The sequence below is a fragment of the Podarcis erhardii genome, assembly GCF_964252035.2.
Source record: "Podarcis erhardii genome assembly, chromosome: 9".
In the NCBI taxonomy this organism is placed as follows: domain Eukaryota; kingdom Metazoa; phylum Chordata; class Lepidosauria; order Squamata; family Lacertidae; genus Podarcis; species Podarcis erhardii.
Genome location: NC_138512.1, coordinates 34,879,461 through 34,901,030, shown reverse-complemented (window position 1 = coordinate 34,901,030; position 21,570 = coordinate 34,879,461). Strand labels below are relative to the sequence as shown.

The 21,570-nt window shown below is 41.8% G+C and overlaps 1 protein-coding gene across 6 annotated transcripts in view; it reads right to left on the bottom strand.

Moving 5' to 3' along the window:
- The window catches only part of NEK1 (NIMA related kinase 1), a 40,978-nt gene extending 19,688 nt beyond the window's left edge, over positions 1–21,290 (bottom strand). Inside the window, exons 1-20 of one of the 6 annotated variants that reach the window (XM_081875237.1) lie at positions 20,902–21,289; positions 18,444–18,591; positions 18,266–18,362; positions 16,792–16,889; positions 16,536–16,619; positions 15,818–15,885; positions 15,654–15,740; positions 14,380–14,434; positions 13,323–13,523; positions 11,887–11,947; positions 10,988–11,142; positions 8,227–8,286; positions 7,914–7,973; positions 7,744–7,791; positions 7,565–7,639; positions 5,576–5,751; positions 5,365–5,493; positions 3,828–3,930; positions 668–751; positions 147–230 (exon numbers count right to left, since the gene is read on the bottom strand). In XM_081875237.1, coding sequence (XP_081731363.1) covers positions 147–230; positions 668–751; positions 3,828–3,930; positions 5,365–5,493; positions 5,576–5,751; positions 7,565–7,639; positions 7,744–7,791; positions 7,914–7,973; positions 8,227–8,286; positions 10,988–11,142; positions 11,887–11,947; positions 13,323–13,523; positions 14,380–14,434; positions 15,654–15,740; positions 15,818–15,885; positions 16,536–16,619; positions 16,792–16,889; positions 18,266–18,362; positions 18,444–18,560 — 1,842 coding nt within the window. In that variant the 5' untranslated portion in view covers positions 18,561–18,591; positions 20,902–21,289. Of the gene's footprint in view, positions 1–146; positions 231–667; positions 752–3,827; positions 3,931–5,364; positions 5,494–5,575; positions 5,752–7,564; positions 7,640–7,743; positions 7,792–7,913; positions 7,974–8,226; positions 8,287–10,987; positions 11,143–11,886; positions 11,948–13,322; positions 13,524–14,379; positions 14,435–15,653; positions 15,741–15,817; positions 15,886–16,535; positions 16,620–16,791; positions 16,890–18,265; positions 18,363–18,443; positions 18,592–20,901 lie in introns of those variants that run through there. The other 5 variants (XM_081875238.1, XM_081875239.1, XM_081875240.1 and 2 more) reach the window with 5 other exon arrangements.
- Positions 21,291–21,570: the final 280 nt, after the last annotated feature.

Genomic DNA, 21,570 nt, shown 5'->3' with positions numbered 1-21,570 from the left:
AGTTGGACATCAAGAAGATAGCCACCTCGACATCACAATCAGTGGAGCTCCACTTGACAAGAATAAACAATTCAGTTTCATTTAACAAAGCAGAAAACAAGGTGAATGGAGCTATAATAAAATGCCTTCATGGTTAGAATCCTTGCCTTTTCTCCACGAAGTTTAGCTTTAATTTGCTGGCGTTCGTTGAAGTTTTGAAGTCTAATTTGCCTTAGTCTTGCCAAGTATTCCTGAAGGAACACAAAATTTTAAAAAAGTGTCAGAGGAAAGTTGCAGCAATACATAACTTAAACAACGTATGTCAATTTCACAGAGTGGGAAATTAATGGAACAACTCTCTTATGGAAGAGTATCAACGCTATACTTCTAAGTGATTTCAGCGGACCCATCGCTGGTGGCCTAGGAGTTGTGGAGGAGAGCTATTAAAAGACAATGAGGGCAAATTCTGTTTTAAGGGAATAGGAATGATTCACTTCTCGTGACTAACTTATGTGACAGGTATGTTAATTCATCTATGGGACAACTCTAGGAGTTGCAAGTTGAAACTAATTAGAATGCCAAGGAGGGGCCCTTTCCTCTGATTATACATGACAACCCATGCAGAAAAAATGAGGGAGGAAAGGGTTCTATATGTGCAATGAAGGCAGAAAACATGCAGGAAGCATACCTCTTCCTCCTTGTTTCTGGCTTTCCTTCCTCTTGAAGAAATGGGCCTGCCTCCATAGATAGCTGTCAGGTTTTGCAGGGTGCCCTGTTCACCATTTAATGTATTAAATTCAAGAAGGGTTGGGGCCACCACATTATCTAACCTTATATTTATCAACATCTACTATTTTTTTCCTCAATGAATGGCTAAGATAAAGCAAAAATACACTCTGCGTTATTTAATTACCCAAGCTTCACTTTTCTTGTTCCTTTGTATCTCTTATTTTAGACTGTGCCTTTAAGACTGTAACATCTGTTCAGTTTAGAACTTTGGCATGCATTGTTGGAACTTCACTGCCACAATGAATTATTAGTGTATAATTGCTGTATATTGAGTCAAGTGTCAACACTTTGTTTAAATGAAAACAAAGCTTTATTGCAACATGGTTTAACATGAATGCTTTTGGTTAAATCCCCCTCAGAAACCTTCCAAAAATCTTCAAGCGACTGTGGTGACATAAATGCATATCGCTGCCCAAGTGGCATATTATAAGTGATAAAGTATTGAAATTTGTTGCTATTGATTTAATATGGTGCACTTGGGTAATTTTGGAAAGGCAATAATTTGTTTAGTCAGTCAAATCCTTACCAATACTACACAGGGGTAATAATCACAGAGGTGATCTCTTATTTTGCTTTGTTTCTGCAGAAGGCAGCAAAGATTTGGGTCCTTTGATAGGATAGTTTGATCTGCAGCGAGTAAAGTCTGCTTGATTCCAGAACAAGCTCTGAGCCACACTCCCTGAGTACTAAGACAGGAAGTCAAGTAGTTCATCCACATGGTGGGAAGACTAAGCAGCAACATTTTCCCCCTTACACCTAATTAAAGTGTAAAATATAACAAACTCTCACTGTTTCTAAAGTGTGGGCTTTTCATATCTGTTTCTGCACAGCTGTTCTCCATTCGAATGGGATGCTGCTTTCAAACTGGCTCATAATTGCATGCAGGCAGATACAGTACTGTATTGACTGGTACAAATGCATGCATCGATGATACTGGCTGTAGTGATAAAAGTTTCCAAGTTGTCAGAGTGCTCACATTTCTCTCATATTAATTTACTGATAGCAGCACCTTAAAACCTCACTAAAATTATCTATTACTCTAGAGCAGTGTTTCCCAACCTTGGGCCTCCAGCTGTTTTTGAACTACAATTCCCATCATCCCTGACCACTGGTCTTGCTAGCTAGGGATGATGGGAGTTGTAGGCCAAAAACATCTGGAGGCCCAAGGTTGGGAAACACTGCTCTAGAGGACCAAGAAGAAAAGTGTGTGAACTTGTCCTAATGTAAGTTATAGGCTTTTTAGATGGAGCTACTCTTTCAAAAATAGATGGGTGGGTCATTCCAGCCTGAAAAACATGACACAGATTTCACTATCAGAGATTGAAGGAAGGCAAACAGAAAAGGTAATGGGAATTCAGGTGACAATTTGTCATGCCATGGCAGTTGCTCCTCCTATTTGGGAAATAAAACATTGCTCTATTTCCCTTCATATGGAAATGGGGTTTTGTGCATGTACAGATCTCTGCCACCTCCGAGACAGTGTAACTCATATGCTAACGGTAGTTAAAAAAAAAAAAAAAGCAATGGGAAACCTTTAAGTGTATGCAAACTATAAAAAGGATCATTAAATTCTTCTTTCTACACCAATATTCCTCTATCTAGCTACACCTCACTCTCTGACCTGCAGTGATTATCAGGAATGTTCTCATTTTATGGTGTAGACACATTTTGTCATGAGCAGAGAAGGTATCTGCCAGTAAATGCTCTAAAGCATGAAGACATGTGTCTGTGACATGGAATGGGTGTGGATCACAGAAGCCACCACCATAGTATCAACCAAAACAGATCTCAGGCTACCTTTGGATTTATAATGCATTGGGTAGACTTTTTATAATAATGATTTAAACTTGATTTTCGTATCTGAGTGCCAAACCCCCAAAGTTGGCAACGGATTTGCAGTGAGAAACTGAAAGCATTTTTAATTCAGGTTTTGCTGTTGTTTTCCCCATGCCCAAAGTAGCATGAATACTTGAGCACAGTGGTTATGCATGGCATGAACCAGAAGGAAAATACAACAATGGCTCAGTTTATGGGAAGGTATTCGAACTGCCGACCTTCTGATCAGCAAGCCCAAGAGGCTCAGTGGTTTATACCACAGCGCCACCCATGTCCCGGCTCAGTTTATATAGATAGTAGGAAATTATGCTTTCCCGGTGCTTAAATAAGTCACAGTAGGTTCTGATCTTTTCAACTCCCCCATCCTGCTCTCCTTTGCATGTTAGAAGCTAACTGGAAGATTTCTGGTCACAATTTTGAACAAACCAGGGCTTCCTGTAATGCCTATACTTTGGGAATGGTGGCTTGTTTGCTTCTGCTCTCTTCTTGCACATGGAAAAAGGAAGATAGGAAAGCACATGAGCCTGAGGTTCAGCATGGTTTACTCATGGCCATGATTTTCCATTAAACCTGAAACAGGTCAATGAATTTTTCACATACAAAGCTTCAGCTGCACAATAGGTTAAAAGTGGCTAAAAGAGCATGTGCTGCATAGCTGAACTTTGAACTGAGGTCTAAGATAGTACCTTGGTCACCCCAAAGAGCTGTATACCAAAGTCTATATACGCTGCAAGGGTTTTGCCTCCTGAGAGCAGCTCTCCACACTACCTGGCAAGCCACCCTTAAATACACCAGGAAAAAACTTTTCAGATACAATCCTAGCCTCATTTTCCTAACTGCAAGTTCTACTGAACTCAATGGGACTTGCTTCTGAGCAGACATGGTCAGGATTGCAGCCGTAATCAGGATGAGTGAGAAATTTCATTGCGCAAATTCTTCTGTTAGCTTAAAGATACTTCTTTGGATTGCATGATTTACAAGCTCCTGTCTCATACCACCAGCCCGAATACAAAATAAGATTCAATATAGATATAGGAAGCAAGTCAACTACTGGGAAGATGCAGAATCTAATTTTTGTGGATTACTTCTAACACAATCCTAAAGTTTAAGAATTACTACTGTCCTGCTGCAGATATTAATAGATTTTACAAGTTCATGTGGAAGTTAACTGTTAAAAAAATAGAATTCAAATGCTGATACAGTAGGAAAGTAAAATTCCATACCATATGTCCTTCAGCACGAGCTTTGTTTTGCATGGCTTCTCTCTTCCGTTGCCAGAATTCCTCAACTTGCTTAGCTCTTTCTGCGGCTACCCATCCTTTTTGCCTGAGTAAAACATTTTATGAGTTTGCTTTACTTGAAAAAAATATATATATAACCAAGAAGAGGAACTGGAAACTAGTAGGGAAAATACACTGAATTTAAGATTTCAGCAGACTTCAAATAAATGTAGCGACATCATTCAGCACTTTATTGATCCAAGATAAGCATGTAATACAACAGGTGGCTAGCAAGCGAAGGTCAAGTACATTTAGAAATATAGTCTGCTAACCACTGTACAGCATGGGTCAAGTGTAAGTTTTCTTTCTTGGGCAAGGTCCTAGAGCTGATGGTCATGGATGCTCTTTAGCCAGGCTTTCAGCCTTCTATCATCCCTGACCACTGGGCCATGCTGCCTGGGGGCAATGGGAGTTGGAGTCCAACCTCTAGAGGACATCAGGTTTTCCAACCCTGGTCCTCAAGGAAAAAACACCCTTCCTGCAATTTTCATTTGTTTGAGAGTTTTTAGATTGCAATGAAAGCACACTAATGCCCACCCCAGCCTTCCCCAACATGGTGCCCTCCAAAGGTTTTAGATTCCCAACTCCCACAAGTCTCAGCTGGCATGGTTGATAGCCATGGATGAGGGGAGTCTGGTGAGAACGAGGTTGGGAAGGTTTTTCTACCCTCTTGGAACTGCTTTGGAAGACAAATTTAAACAAGAAGCAATCCTGACAGCTTAAAACAAGGTCTATTTTTGTTTAAGGCTGAAATGTATTCTCCATAATATACTATTTGCATCATAAGCGCTGGAAGAGAAATTACAATTATAAAAGACAACAGCTGTATTTCAGCAGAAGTGTACAATAAAATCTTAAATCCATGTTCTTAAAGCCTCATCCTGCCAGTTTCTGTGGCCTGTCATACAGGCAAGCAACTGTAGAGGCCTTAAAAAGGGGCAACCTATGATGTGTGAAGTAAATACAAACATATCCTCTTGGACAATAGCCAGATACAACAATTTTGTTGCTATTCACTGGGTCATTGGTCTTCAACTACTTGGTCTTGCCCTAGCGTGGCTCACAACATTACCACCACACAAATATATGGGCAAAACATTATTAAATGAATCCCCTAATGTTTGGGTTAAAACTATGTAATCTGAAAAAAGTTGAAGTTTACTGCTCTGGATTATATAATCTAGGAAATATAAAATGAGTATAATTAGACCCTTTTTACATGGACCCTCTCCTGCAATTGTTATATTGCTTGCACAATATACAGTACTTGTGCAAGCATGTTAACTTATATTAAATAGGTAAGCATTTTGGATCCTAAAGAAATTAGTAATATTGTATAAGCACTCTGATCTAGAGAGGCGGGCAGATGATTATGGTGTATCTATTACTGTCATTCACACTCTAGTGTTAGTTATTAAACTAAACAGACGGTGACAGAAACCTACACACACAGGACAGATCCATACATCATCAGTCCAACCTGTTTGCATTGGCTTGTCTAGACACCTCCTCCAATCTTTTCATTCTTTTCCTAATTGCATCAGCATCAGGTGAATGATGATGAACTGCAGGCCCATTAGGAACTCCTGCATGAATTCCAGGTGGTCCTCTGTAGATAAATATGCATAGCAATTTTCATTACTTTCATCTAGAATGACATGTTCTTTCCTTTTTAACGAAGGCAGACATACCTTTCAATAGGTTCTGGACCATGTTTGTCTCTCAATTCAGCATCTCTTCCCTCTGTTACTTTAATATTTTCCTTTTGTTGCTGCATCTGATCAAAAATAGCATGATAGTGTTCATATTGTCCTCGACCAGGCACAGGTAAAGGCACAATAGCTCCTCCGCCTCCAAAAAACGGAGCCTAGGAATTTAAGAATAAGCTCTCATGTTATGATTCCAATGAGAACTGGAAGCACCTGCTCTCCTTAAGGTAATAAAAGTCAGATTTAGATACTGTAATTAAAAACCTCTAGACATAAAAGTGACTTCTATATTACAACATCCAGCTAGTTGGCGATACAAAGTGGCTTTCAGTAATTTCTGACAATTATCTGATTACTATCAGCAATGGAGACCCATACACACTCATGTATTTATTCCTATCTGCCTTGTGGCTTCCTTTAAAAAATAGAAATGTTACATATTATTTGATGAAGAGTGCCATTTGATGAAGAGTGTCTGTCTTTTGACCAGGGTATAGGATCTACACTTGCATTCATCTCACAGCATGTTCTGATCAACATTGTGCATTTGTAGGATTGCATCTTCTGCAATGGTTATAGAAACCCACAAAAATAAATTCACTGTAACATGAAAAAATGTAGTTTTCATCCTTGCATAGTTCTGGATTGGACCTAGTTGAAAACTACAACTTAAAAAACCTGCAAAATTGTTTTTTTTTTTTGGGGGGGGGTTCCATTGTATCTTATGCTATTTTGCACCCAACAAAAAATGTGGCCCTCCAGAATGCCCTATCCAGCCCTCAGCACTCTCCTCAGGCCACCCCCCAGCTTTGCACTATGCCCTCAAGAGCGTTTGCAACAACAACAACAACAACAACAACAACAACAACAATTTATTTATACCCCGCCCATCTAGCTGAGTTTCCCTAGCCACTCTGGGCGGCTCCCAATCAAGTGTTAAAAACAGTACAGCATTAAATATTAAAAACTTCCCTGAACAGGGCTGCCTTCAGATGTCTTTTAAAGATAGGATAGCTGCTTATTTCCTTCACATCTGAAGGGAGGGTGTTCCACAGGGTGGGGGCCACTACCAAAAAGGCCCTCTGTCTGGTTCCCTGTAACCTCACTTCTCGCAAGGAGAACCTTTGAAGCATTTGTGGAAGCAGTGTGTTCTTGGACTGTGAAAATGCTTCTTGCCTGCTTAGATGGGAGGGAGGGCTGTGGTTTTGTGTGTGTGTGTGTGTGTGTGTGTGTGTGTGTGTGACTTTCACATGGTTAGAATGGAACCAACTGTACAAAGGTAACAATACTGGGTCCATTGTTCAAGAAGGTAGTTTCTACACGTACTGTAAAGGGAATCGAGGGGCAGATGGGACTTGTCAACCTGGCAAAGTAGCTCATCTAGGAGAAGGAAAACTCAGACCCTAAACCTTGGCTAAACCTTGCGGGATATCTTTGGGCGAAGAAAAGGTTAAGGAGTAAACCCTACTCCAATCCGGAGCGGAGTCCCCAAGATTGTTGGATGGTGCCTTGTACGCCTCCTTCTGGCAACCCTAAGCTGGCGCTAAACGTATTGCTCTGCTTTCTTTTGGACTGCATCAGTGAGGCCGAGAGGAGGCCCTCGTCATCTGGGCAGCCCAGAGCCTCCATAAACACTGCCCAGGCTTGTGCCCCAGGGAGATCACTTTGGTGTTGCTAACGCAGCAGTTGGACTTTCCCCCCAGAGGTGCACTCCTCCACTGTCTCTTGAGACAGACGGATGCCAGCAACACCTGTTGCTCTGCCATTTTTGCCTCTGGTCCTGCTGACCACCGGCATGTAGCCCCTGGAAGATTTCCCACAGAGGAACGCTGCATCAGTCTGAAAAACATTCCCCTCTTCTGGACTAAAGGGTGCTGGTAAGAGCTTGACAAGCACCTACAGATTATTGATAAGGTTAGAAATAAGGAAGAACAGGTGTGTCCGCATATACATTTAACAGCAGCTACCAACCTTGATTTCACCACTTCCACCTGCACTGAGCACATTCCTCCATCCTTGCTCCCTGGCTCTGTTTATTCTTTCCATCTGGAAAAGAGGACGTGTGTGTGAGAAAACGGGACTCCAAAAATTGATGAATGCTCTGAAGATGAAACTTTAGAGTTAGAAGTGGAAAGTTGAAAGCATTTTACCCTTTCCTTCTCAAGTCTTCTCATCTGCTCAGCCTTGAGGAAACTGATCTGTAGGATGTTTTGAAATGATAACGTATTACGCCAACCAACTGCTATGGTAACATATGAGACATTATTCCTGCATTCCATCATTAAAAACAGAACAAAAACAGTGACTCTCTTTAATTTACCTGTTCACGCTGTCTTTTGTCCTTCTCAAAAATGTCGTGTCTTTTCTTTTTAGCAGCTTCCTGAAAAATAAATACAGATTCAAACCCTGAGCCATTATTTCCTGAGAATTAGGTCAGGATGGTTAGGACTTCATAGTAAGAGTCATATTCTAGAGGTTTTAATATCTATGTATACACACACAGAGAGAGATAGAGATAAATATAAATAAGGTTAGAGGATATCTAGTGGAAGGAAATAAGGAGGAAAGGTTTGAAGGTTTTTTTGTGTTTAAAAGTATTTTGCTTAGTTTCCTTAGTTTCCATGTCTTTATACCTCAAACATTTTCCTCCTTTCTTCTACTGGTTTCCCTTTCTTCACTGGAGGTGGAGGGGCCTAAATAAAGAGTGAAACTACAAATTAGAAGGAATGCATGTACCATGTGCTGCAGAAGGTAACTGAGCATGGAGAATCAATAACGCAGGAATAAACTAAGTTAACTTTGCAAACTTGCTATTAATCTTACAGTTTCAGCCTCTCCATGTGCCCTGAGAAATCAAAACCACACTTTGGTCAGTAGATCTTATTGTCGGGAAACTACTCTTAGGACTTGATTTGATTTCAGTACCACCGACTCCTTAGTAAATGCATCATGTACTGAAGCCTTAATGTATTCTCAGCAGTACAGACAAAAGTGAACACCATTTTTCATCCATTCATTTATCTGATTGCCCAACAGTGTGCCAAAGACAGCAATACTGACACAAGTATTTTGCTGTTTTCAGAGTGATTTTGTTACTAGAAAACAAAACATAAATAAAGCACATCTCTATTCCTCCTCCCCTGCCACATCATACCAACTAACTTACACATGGGAGACTGCATGCTATTCTTAATGCCAAGTAAAAGCCAGTTGGTTTCACATCATGCGTGGATCATTTCAAAGTTGCCAAAAGCTATCACTGTTTTAGCATAGAGAAATGAGGACATATAAGGAAAATATTTTACAGACTTCCCAAGTAGAGTGACAGTAAAATTTTTTGGGGGGTGTATGCTCATAGATTACTTGATGCAGTCAACAGAGTGGATTCCTGGTGGTAGAAATTGGCTGGAAGCCCTAAAACAGGGCTTTGGGGAAGGCTGGGCTTGAGCAGCTTAGGATCCATTGGATCCCTAGCCAATCCTGCTGCATCTCATATTGTAAATAACAAAGAAAAAGACGAAGTCAACAGTGGATGACACAAATTTAAAAAGTCAAATAAAACAAATCTGTTCAAATAAAAAGCAAATGAGATCCTAAATATTTAAGATGGTGCATGTACCAACAGGGCCAGTATAACATCATCACTTACTCATGAAGACCCTCTAGGCCATGGGTGTCAAACACAAGGCCCGCGGGCCGAATCCGGCCCGCCAGACCTCGTCATGTGGCCCGTGTAGTCGCCAGCCCGGCCTGCCCGCTTCCCCCTGCGAGGTGGTGCGCTGGGGGCGGGGCTGGGGGACTGGAAGGCGGCCGGTGGAGAAAGCGAAGGCGCTCCCTTCCCGCGCCATTACTCGGCCAGCCTGAGAGAAAATTTCTGAGGCGGCGGCAGTCTTCATCCAGGGTCGGGGGCCATGGCGGGACTTTGCCCTCCCGGCGGCCTGGAGCATCTGGAGCTGGGGCGGCTGCGGGACCCGCCGGGCAGCGGCGGCGGAGTCGTTGTCGGCGCTTCTTCTCCTCCTCCTTCTTCATCTTGCTCGGCGCCGCTCTTGTCTTGCTCGAGGCAGGCCTGGAGCCGGGACAACTCGGGCTTTGAGCCCGAGGAGGAGGCGGGCGAAGCAGCCAGGGCGGCTGGCGGGAGCGCGGTGGCGGGGCCTGTGCTGCAGATGGGCGTGGTAGAGTGGGGCTGAGGAGGGGCACCTTCGCCCTCGGAGCCCGACGCCCAGGAGGGCCTGCCGAGAGCGGGAGGCAGCGGAGGCGCAGGCGGCGCGGCGAAAAGGAGAAAGGCGGAGGGGAAGGCGAAGGCCAGCAGCCTTGTTCCGCCGGAGGCGCCCCGACACCAACGCCGCCTTTCCCTCACGAGGAGACAGGTGAGGAGGTCGCCTCACAGCCGCAGCCTCGCCTGGGCCAAAGGGATGGCGCACTGCCTGCGAGGTGAGTCGCCGCCTGGCCGGGCCCTTCCGTCGCCCTTCCCGGCTCTCATCTCTCCTGTTTCACCTTATTAGTTTTATGTTACTTGCGAGTCTTCTGCTCTGAAGACTGATGCAAATAATCCGTTCAGCTCCTCTGCAATCTCCTTTCCCACCTTTAGCATACCTTTGATTCCCTTGTTGGCCAAAGGCTCTACCACAGACATGTCCAAAGTCCATTTTGGGGGCCTAATTCGGCCCCTTTGGCAGTTTATGGGGTAAAATCCTCAAAAAACCCCTCAACAACTTCAACCCTAAAAAAAAAAAAAAAGCTCAACAATTTCAATCCTAAAAAAAGCGCAATAACTTTGGTTGGCCCTCACGGCCCTTCACTTCATCAAATCTGGCCCTCCTTGAAAAAAGTTTGGGCACCACTGCTCTAGGCTGTGCCACTTTATACAGTACTTTGAAATACCAAATCAACACTTTGATTCCACGGAGTTTTTGAAGCTTGCTTGTTGTTATAGCATTTCAGGTTTTCTTTTCAGGAATGTTTACTGGCAGAGTTTACTTGCTGTTATTTTATGATATGGTCTTTGTACACTTTTTACACTGGGTGGAACCAAAACACGCCATTAACATCTTCCAGCTGTGTTATGGGCCTTAATGCAGATATAATTGCATGCAGCGATATGTGAGCAGATCCAAAACTATTCGCAGCCAATCTATACTGGAAAGTGGGTGGAAAGGCAACAGATGCCACATTGGATGCCTTGCACCTGAATGTGCATCACAGTGCCGTGTTTCCACTCCTGCAAGGGAATCTATCGGTCGCTGAAACTATGCCCATGACAAGTTGACACAAACAAAATGCAGTTAAGGTTTAAAAAACACAAACACCAAAGTCCCAACATATAACATACACTTTCTCCACACACCCCCATCAAAAAGATATACTTTTGTTTCACTGCTGAATATTTTTTCTCACCTGTCGGCATTTAATAGAAGGCTTCTCATAGGGCTTTTTAGCTGCATCCCCAGACTTCTTAAGCATTAAAGGCACTCCATATTTAGCAGCAGGTTTTGTGATTTTTTGAGCTGGTGCAGCAGAGGCTAAGTTTTGTCCTTGAGCTGGTCTCTTTGCTATTCAAGAGAAAACACACACACACACACAAAGAACTCCTTTACACAACACTGGGTTTCTTTAGGAATCTGTCCTAAGACTAAGGAATATTCAAAAATAATTCTCTTCCCATCCAGAGTTAGGCATAGTGATATTATTTGGCTTAGGTACAACACACTCCATATAAGACTGAACTGGTTGAATGCTTATTTGAAAAGAGGAAGAGAAGACACAACTGCTATTCCTTATTTACTTATGACAAAGATTGGTAACCTTTTATATTCTTTCAAGTCTACCTGTTCCCCACCCAGCCATGTGCCAAAAGCAATCTTCATCTACATACCTGGCAAAAGGAATAGTTTATTATCTTAAATCAAAATGCTCTGGCTATAAGCTACATATTTGGAACTGATTTTGAAGCAATATTGCATTGTTTCAAACTAGTTATTTATAATATAAGTTAACAATAAGCAATTTTTATAACTTGAGAAATTTCCCTTTAATACTGTACTGCTATCGTGCACAAAAGCTGATCTGTGAAAACTCATTTCAAAACCAAGTTTCTAGATGAAGATTCCTTTCCTTATGCATAGGCTATCTTGGATGAATAAAAATGAATTCTAAATTAGGGGCTCTAAAGGGGCTCTAAACATCATGAATGTTCTGCATTTGCTACTGTCACCCGATACTCTGTTTAGAGATCGGGTCAATGATGTATTGGAATCAACTAAAATGCACCTAAGAGGATTTTTTTCATATATTACCTGGTCCAGCATGAGGTCCAAACTTCTGAAATACTTTATGGCTAAATTCTTCTGCAATAAGCTAAAAGAATAATTTTACATTAGAGACTAACACAGAATCTAACAGTTACTGAATGACCAATAAATTGAATAAATGTTTCCATAAACATTTGTTCCAAAAATACAGTGGTACCTCAGGTTACAAACACTTCAGGTTACAGACTCCGCTAACCCAGAAGTAGTACCTTGGGGTAAGAACTTTACCTCAGGATGAGAACAGAAATTGCAGGCCAGTGGGAGGCTCCATTAGCTAAAGTGGTACCTCAGGTTAAGAACTGTTTCAGGTTAAGAACGGACCTCCGGAATGAATTAAGTTCAGAACCAGAGGTACCACTCTAGAAGAGTATATATAGAGATAGCTGTACCCTACCTTGGATGTTCATACCATTTTAAAAAGCTGTTTACTAGTTATGAACCTGAACTCAAAACTCATGGGAAGTTCTTAAGAAGAAATGTATAAAGCTCTTTCACCTTGTCCCAAAGACAAAGTACATACGTGTTGAGTTATTACATGTTGGATACGGATTGCAATCTTTATAACATTTCATCGCATAAATGGCCATGAACACACAACCAGCATGCAACAATTCAATGAGCCAAGAAAGGTCATGCTGTCACAAGGTGCATGTCTGAACCCTCCATGGAAGCTCTCCATGTGCCTTGAGGAGGGGACCCCATTAAGCTTTGACTTAAGATATTTTATGCTTTAAAAAAATGTACCTAATTAGAGAGGTATTTAAGTATTATCAAAAAATATTGTTCAAGCATGCTTTAGCATGCTCTATTCAAGTTACTTACACATATGACTATGACTCTAATCTCAAAGTCTTATCTAAAATGTTGAGGCCCTCTTTTATGCCAGGGCTGGGGAATATTCTCTCATGGGAAACCTTCCAGAGGTGGATGTGGGAAAAGGGTATGACCAGAGACACACAACTCTTCAGGCAAGCAAGGGATAATGTCACTGTTAATGGATACATTCCAGTGAGGTAAAAAATCACTAGACACAGAGCAGGACCCATGAGGGGTGTGACTGCAGTGGGAAGATGGCATGGGCAAAGTCTCAAGGGCATGATAGAAAGGTGTGAATTTGACCCCGGGGCCTGAGTAAACTACCTTATTTCTGTATAAATATCTTAAATAATTAAAGTTTGAATTTGAAATGGTGTGTTACTATATATATATATATATTTACACTGCTGTACAGTGGCATTTCAATGTTCTTATTCTACATTAGGATAATCATAAAAACACAATAGTAACGAATTTGCTAAGATACATAGATATATTGCACATAACCAAAAGACTTCTTAATTAACAGAAGCAGCACGTTTATGATGGGCTTTTTAAACTTATTGCACAGTAGATCATTTGTAACAATAGGTCCAAGTACATACCTGGGGTGTTAGAAATTTTTCAATACGTTTAGCTATAAAAATTTTCTCCAATATGGAGTTGACTGATGGCCTATCCCTAGGATTTCTTTTAAATAACTGTGAAATCAGACTTCGGAGGTCATGGGAATAATGCACAGAAACAGGAGGAAATGATCCAGAAATTATCTTGAGTACCAGATTTTTCATATTTCCAGCTTCAAACTGCAGAGATAAGTGCAATTTGTATGTATTAGTAGTAATGCCAAAGCAAAACAGCAAAAGAAGACAACTGAATTTCTTAATGCTACAAAAATCAAAATTACTTTAATATGCATTATCGGTGCTCTAGAAAATATTCTCAATCTGCTTTTAGTCTTGCATTTTATCCATGAAGATTTTGCATATTGTTTTCCCACTGCCCTCTTATCTTAAAGCCAAAATTGCAACCAGTACTTTTTTTCTTAGGGGTTTAGGGGTACTCTCATTTTCCTACTCATATTGAAATACTGCCCCTCAATGAGGCCAAACTTAGATTCACAAAGTGTTTAGGGGTATGTGTACCCCTGCGTCCCCCCAGAAAAAAGCACTGGTCAAAACCCATTGGGTTCAATGGTGGGTGTGACTGCCAAAGTCATTTTCCTCAGAATCCCACCCTCTTTCCATTTATTATTATTTTTTGAATTTGCCACACATGTAAAGCTGAATGCATAAATGTTAAATGTGTGCAAGTTGTGGGCTTACTGTAATTGCTCTAAGGCTGAAGTTTGGGGGAGTGAAATTCCCTCCCTTTTAAAAATCCCATCAACAATGTGGTATGTTATCCAAGCAAGCCAACAGCTGTATTTGGGGTTTTGACTTGTGTCACATGCTGTTACTTTAAATCTTATCATGGGCATGCAATTATCTATTACTATAGTTCAATTCTCTCCTACCAACCCCTCCACGTAACTACAAAAAGTATACGATCAGCAAAACACAAGTGATTTTGATGTCAAAATACCTAAACTAAAAATATTGCATTTTCTGGGCATTGGAAAAAAGAGTTTCGTTTATAAAGTATTTAGAAATGTCGACTTACTGCATGTTTCAGTGTGCACATTTCATAGAGAACACAACCAAGAGCCCATATGTCACTAAAGAAACAAGACACAGAACATTAGTTTGCACAGACCCCTAGATGATCAATAGTCTAGCTCAGGCATAGGCAAATTCGGCCCTCCAGATGTTTTGAGACTACAATTCCCATCATCCCTGACCACTGGTCCTGTTAGCTAGGGATCATGGGAGTTGTAGGTCAAAAAACATCTGGTGGGCCGAGTTTGCCTATGCCTGGTCTAGCTTGTCCTTGAAACTTGGGTTGGCTTGTATTACTTTCGGTCACCTTATTAAGTTCAGCTATGCCTATATACATATGTACATTTCAGCTGGGGCAACTTCTGCCATTCAAATGGTTATCCAAGCTTCTACGGTAATGTAAATTGCAATGGCTGAAATTCTGTTCACTTGTGCAACATGCACCATCTAAGCAACAATGTGGACCTTATCAGCCTGCTTATAGCTTTTTGTTCTGCTGGTTCCTTAGAAAAGATGACTTTCTCACCCATCATTTGCCCTTTTCTCTGGGCCAGGTGCAAAGTTACGGTAGGTCGTTTATGGAAGTGTAATTGGGTACGCACTTCCATAAATGAGCAAACTGTCATTTATGACCAAAGGATACCAAATTGTCAAGTTATTATTATATTATTTTTGTTATATGGAAGACATTTAGATTTCCCACTTCTGGTTCACATCTTGGACTGGCCTTGGGATCAAAGCATATCAGTCTGGCCTAGGATAGCTATTACTCTTAACAGCCAGAAGGAAGCGATAATGGGTAAGGGATATTTTTGGCCCAGCAGGCCAATCCTTTATCTCTCCCTAACCCCATGAGTCAATTCTGACAGGGGGTGGGACCACCCGCCTATCAGTAACCTGATGTCATCACTGCCCACCTGTCAGTGTTGACCAGTGGGGATGGGAGTCTGCTTTGCCAGTGTTCCCTGCAAGAAATGTGTTGGCAAATCAGCACCCAGCAGGACTGAACCCTCTGCTCACCAGCTAGTGGAGAGTGCAATATTGCCGGCTGCAGCAATCTGGTTCACCAGCACATTCCCTACATGGAATAGATTCTCTGCATTGCTCTCAGTTATGCAAGCGCCTGAAAATGATAACCAATGCTGAGGCTGGATTAAAGTGGGTTGGCTTCTGTGTTTTCACACAGCAGTATGATGAAGTCAGTTGGATAAATTGCATTGCAGTAAAAGACAACGGCATCTACATACAACTGAAAATAAGCCTATAGCTAAATACTACCTTTTATTGTTGTAAGGCTTATTCTCACAGATTTCTGGTGACAAGTAATACGGCGTTCCTATGCAAGTTCGAGCAAGTTCCACTGTGCTAAAAATAAAAATATAATGAATTAGACTATGTTTTATAGTACTGTGTGAATTGCACAAAACGTATTTCAGTATTACCTATTAAGAACTCGAGCTATTCCAAAGTCCCCCAACTGTATTGTTCCATCTTTGGTTAAAAATATATTCTGGAGTAGAAACAAGAAAAATACAGTACACTAACACAAAGTTAAATTCAGTAGAGAAGAAAGTAACTTATACCGAATTTGCCAATCATTACAAGAAACCACTTTTAGCTGAATGCATATTAACATTTCTTAGTCAGCTGATAGTAACAACTGATTGGTAACTAAGAGTATTTCCAAACAATTATTGACAAATCTGTTTGCTTAAAGCTCACAAACATAATTGTAATATGTAACCTGAAAGCTAATCGCATGCACTCTAAACCAAGATATAAGCTTAGACTGGAAATATGGGAATGTGTGCATTCCATCTTGGTTTGTCTAAACTAACCATATTTGAATAAACGTACCTCAGGTTTAGACATAACAGGAAACGCAAGGTTGATTACAAACCAAAACTGAAAACTTCATTCTTCTCTTGTACACAAAGTGGAGGAGAGGAAGGGGCTACCTTGTTGGTGCTCGTATAATGTTGAACCACAGTTTTAGCATTACATCTGAAGTAAGCCTTGGTCTGCAAGTGCACAAACTCTTGTTCTTTCTGGAAAGTCCTGACATAGGTTTGTTCTCTCATCAGTGTTTCAAAGAAAGTAGGCTAAAGCCTAGCTATTAGAATATTGACATTCAATTAAAAAAAGTTTCAGTGAACTTACTTGTGACTTTATGTCTCGATGCAAAATTTTTCTGTCATGCACATGTTTCAGTGCTAAGCAGATCTGTACAAACCAATCCATGATCTAAAAGAAGTCAGAATTGACATCACATTTCAGAGGCAAAGCAAAAGTCAGAATCACAACCACATATTTTTTGGTTAGCACCAATGCCAGCCATTATTGTGGACATAGTGGGTGTCTATCAGAGCTAGAACATCTACAGTTATCAAGCAATATAAATCTCAAATCCTCTTACCTGGTCTTCTGAAAACAAGACACCTTTCTGTGTATTAATTTTTTTAAACAGGTCTCCTCCTTCACAATAGTCCATCACTATGTAAAGACAGCCACCTTCTGTAAAATAAATAAATAAATACACACAAGTGTTAATTTACACTTCACAATGCATCACACTGGCCAGTCCCTTAATTTGTTTAGCTTCCATTACTGTGTATTTTCCAACTCATACAGGAGACATGAAAAATGGTAGACTTGCTGCCCAATCCAACCATATTTATTAGGAGGTCCTACTTATCAATTTGACTGACTTTTAAATTGATATGTCAGATCATGCTATTTCTGGGCCGTGCCAATTTCATATGTGTTCAGTTATGTAAGTCCATTCCATCCATCGTTCATCCCAGACACTGAGATCCAGCACTGAGGGCCTTCTGGCATTTCCCACACTGTGAGAAGTGAAGCTACAGGGAACCAGGCAGAGGGCCCTCTCAGAAGTGGCGCCCATCCTGTGGAATGCCCACCCTTCAGATATCAAGGATATGAGTAATTATATAACCTTTAGACGACATCTGAAGGCAGCCATATATAGAGAAGCTTTTTAAGGTTTAATGTTTTACTATGATTTTTATATATGCTGTGAGCTGCCCAGAGGAGCTGAGGCAACCCAATCAGATGGGTGGGGTATGAATAAAATATCATCATCATCATCACGCTTCCACATTACAGTGGTGCCCCGCAAGATGAACGCCTTGCAAGACGGAAAACCCGCTAGACGAAAGGGTTTTCCGTTTTGGAGGCACTTCGCAAAATGAATTTCCCTATGGGCTTGCTCTGCAAGACGAAATGTCTTGTGAGTTTTTCCGACTTTTTTTCCCTTTCCCCCCCTTTTTCTAAGCCGCTAAGCCGCTTATCAGCTGTTCCGCTAAGCCGCTAAAAGCCGCTAATAGCGCTAATCCGCTAAGCCGTCAATGGGCTTGCTTCGCAAGACGAAAAAACCGCTAGACGAAGAGAATCGCGGAACGGATTCTTTTCGTCTTGCGAGGCACCACTGTAGTCTGATTTTTAAAGAAAGAAAATTCATGCAAAATTTTGTATTTAGATATGTATCTTACCTGAAATGCATTTCTAAACATACTTCACTATAAAATGAGTATTTTTTTTTTAAAAAAGCACACATATTTTGGTTATTTTTTTCTGAGCTGAGAACATTATGGGAAGGTTCAGAGAAGTGTGATATTCAAAATATAATTGTGTTCTGGTCTGCATATTAGACTGGGAGATGGAAATTAGGTCAGTTTGCTTAGTAATGTGGGCCTAATGAAATTTTTCTCCATCCCCTCTTTTAAGCAAGCACACACAGATCTGCAGCATGCAACAAGAAATACTAAACAGGAAACTGGATGTTGAAAGGCAACGCACAAACCCCAATTCAGGCACTTCAATCCAGTTCAGCTTTTTATTTTAGATGCCAAGTTATTTTTAATCCTAACCTTCAAATGATTCTCTGTATAGCACAATATTTGGATGTTTCATGTTTGCCAACACTGCAACTTCTCTCCTTGATTCTTCTCTCTCTTTATTCGACATCTTTAAAAGAAAAGCATTGTTTGTGAAAACATAAATATAAGGAAAGATGTAATGAAAGGAAATAAAACTCAAGAGACTCACCTTGGATATATTGATCTCCTTAATAACATATTGTTTGCCATTTTCCTTTGCTTTAACCAGAATTGCTTTTCCAAAAGATCCTTCACCAATCTTTTGCACCTTAATATATTTGTCCATGGTACTTTTCTAAGGCATCCTTATGTATGGGCTAGGGAGAAAAAGGGAGCTTTTTAACGGAATAACCAAGTTGCTCTTTTTGTATCTGCCAGATCAATTTATGCATCACAAGCCAGTTTCCAAATCACTTGTCTTTTTAGATGCCATCAATGTTTCAACATTCCCTTTCATTATAAGGTCTCTAAGCCTGTGAATGCAATTATTTCTGCTTCAGATACGCTGTACAGTAGTTTGCATCCACTGTTTCTATCCCATGGCTATTACTATGGAAAATGCTTTTCAAAGGAATACAGAAATATTTATATGTTACCTGATTAAAAAGCTGTCACAGACTATATACCAAGAAGATGCAAGTAAACCTCGAAGCACATCTTAGAAAAGGAGAACTGCTGCATTTATGAAAAGTAACACTTACCTGGATCTTTGTTATATAGTCTGACACGATGCCCTCTTACCTGAAAGTAGGTTCCACTGGGTTAAAGTGAAGCTTATTGCCAAGTCAGGATTAAATACTTATTTGGGAATGAGAGCCACTGAGTTCTATGGGACCACTTCCAAGTAAACTTATTTAAGACTGCAGCCTTAAAATGATAACCCGAACTGAGTTTGCTAGTTTGGTAGCAGAGCTTAAGCTAACCACTTGGATGCATTTTCAAACTTTGTTGCTGCCCCTGAAGATAACCATCATCAGGATATAGAGAAGGGGTATTCTTGTGGAACTCTCATCAGCTTTCATCAATTGTATCTTTCTGGAGGGCTTTGCTAGGATGGAAGTTGGAATGCTTCTGAAACTATCTGACTAGTCAAGTACCAGAAGATGGTATAGGAAGAGTTCTGCTCTTACAATAGAGGAATTATTCAAGCTGCTACTGCTATTTTAAACACATATAAGAAATTGCTGACTAATGCCACCACATGACTTTGGGGATGAGGTCAGTGTGATTAATATAAAGTCGGCATGCCATATTGACTGATAAAGTCTTGGCTGCTGTTCTATATGCCTTGATAACCTCTACATTAGACTGATATAGTACATTAGACTGATGTGGTACATTATACATGGGGCCTACCTCACCCTTGAAGACTGCTAGGAAATTATTGCTGGTCTACAACATGGCTGCCCAATCACTGGCTACTATGGCCATAGGGGGCATATTTTTTCAAGTTTGAAATACCAGCACTGCTTACTAATTAGTTCTGAAGTACTGTACAATGCAACATTGTGTTTTTGACCCTAAAGAGTTTGGCAGTCAATTCCATTCATCTGGGGCTGAGGAACCCATGATCTGCAGTGGTAGAGCGCGTGCTTTGCAGTAACGTGTCTCACGTTCATTTACTGGTGTCTCCAAGTAGGGATGGTAAAGACTTGTGCCTTAAACCCTGGAAATCCTCTGCCAGTCAGTGTTGACAAAACTAGATGGCACAACAGTCCAACTTGATACAATGCAGCTTCCTATGTTCTAGATGCTTTTTGACTCCAACTCCCGGGGTTCAATCCCCAGCGTCTCCAGATAGGGCCAGGAGAGATGCAATCTGAACAAGCAGAGAGCAGCTATCAATCTGCACAGACAACGTTGAACTAGAGATGGACCAATGATCAGACTTGATACAAGGCAGCTTCCTATGTCTTTCTGTATTCCCCAGATAAGTTGCACAGAATTGCAGCCCAATGCGACAACCATTAATATGATTAGTATAGCATATACACCACTTTTGCTGTTTTAGTAATATTTTGATCTACCACTTTGTAAAACCAGTTTTGCCAAAATGTAGAAAACATGGCGTTCGGACCTTTTAAAGTTATCAAAATTGGTTGAGTACAAGCTGGCCTACGCTGTAATGAATTAGAACTTACTCGGCACGATGTAAGGCACCTTGTTTTCAACCAATTTTGATTCACTTCTCTGAAACGCCTGTAAAAAGTGGCTCGCATGTAAAGCTCTATTAGTTTTCTGTATTAGACCTGACAATACCCAGTAACTCAACCGTTCTCGATAAGGATGCTACAGGATGGGAAGCGAGAAGCTCCTCTCACCTCACACTCCCCGTGGATGGAGTGGAGTGACTTAACAAAAAATAAATAAAAATCGCCCCCCTTAACTGACTTTCAGGCTGTGGGAGTTACTCCGGGGTAATTACCCCGCATTTAAACACTGGCGCCTGCTCCATGAACCTCTGCGCCGCAGCGTGCCAGGAGGGAAGGGGCTGACCTTCGGACACCCAGGGGCCCTCGAGGAGGGAGCCTCCCCACTGCGGCCCCCGACACACCCATTGCTGCAGCAACAGCGTCGGCGACTACGAACAAACAGGGCAGAACAAGGCACGAAGCGAGGCAACTTACTAAGCAGGAGCCCCAAGCGCGGGGAAACAGGGAGGAGAAGCAGCCAGGCACCGCTGCTGCTGCTGCTGCTGCAAAGCGAGATGGGAAAGGAACATTTGCGCCCCCCCCCCTCCGCCAGCAAAGCGCCAAGGGCCCCCCCCCTCCTCAGGCTTCTTCCCTCTCCGGCCCCGCCACCTCTCTGCCGAACCCCGAGCCCACCTCACCCTTTTTCCAAGCAGCTCCAACCGAACCCGAGCTCCGCTCCCACCCCTTTCGCGTTGCTATAGGACGGCGACATCAAACCCCCGCCCTGCCATTGGGCGATGCCGGGGCCCTGAAGGTTCGGATGCACCACAGAGGGAGCTCCGTCAGCGCCTGCTTACAGCTTCACCCTGGTAACGCGGCGAGGGGAGGTCACGTGACCCAAGGACCAAGTGAAAGCCGCGGATGGGGAAGGAGGCGGGGGTTGAGGGTCAGCAGCGGGAGGCCTGTCAATGCATGCGGCTGCTCCTGCCTATTATTGCGTATAATTAATGTTTTCCCGGCCCGCTTAATGTCCGAGCATCCGTAGAAAGAGAGGGAAGAGGGTGGAACACGGTACACGGAGCCTGCATAAGCATTTCCCACTTATCTATCTATGCAAGTATGTGGCCAAATCTTCCTTCATCGTCTCCCAACTGCATTGCCACC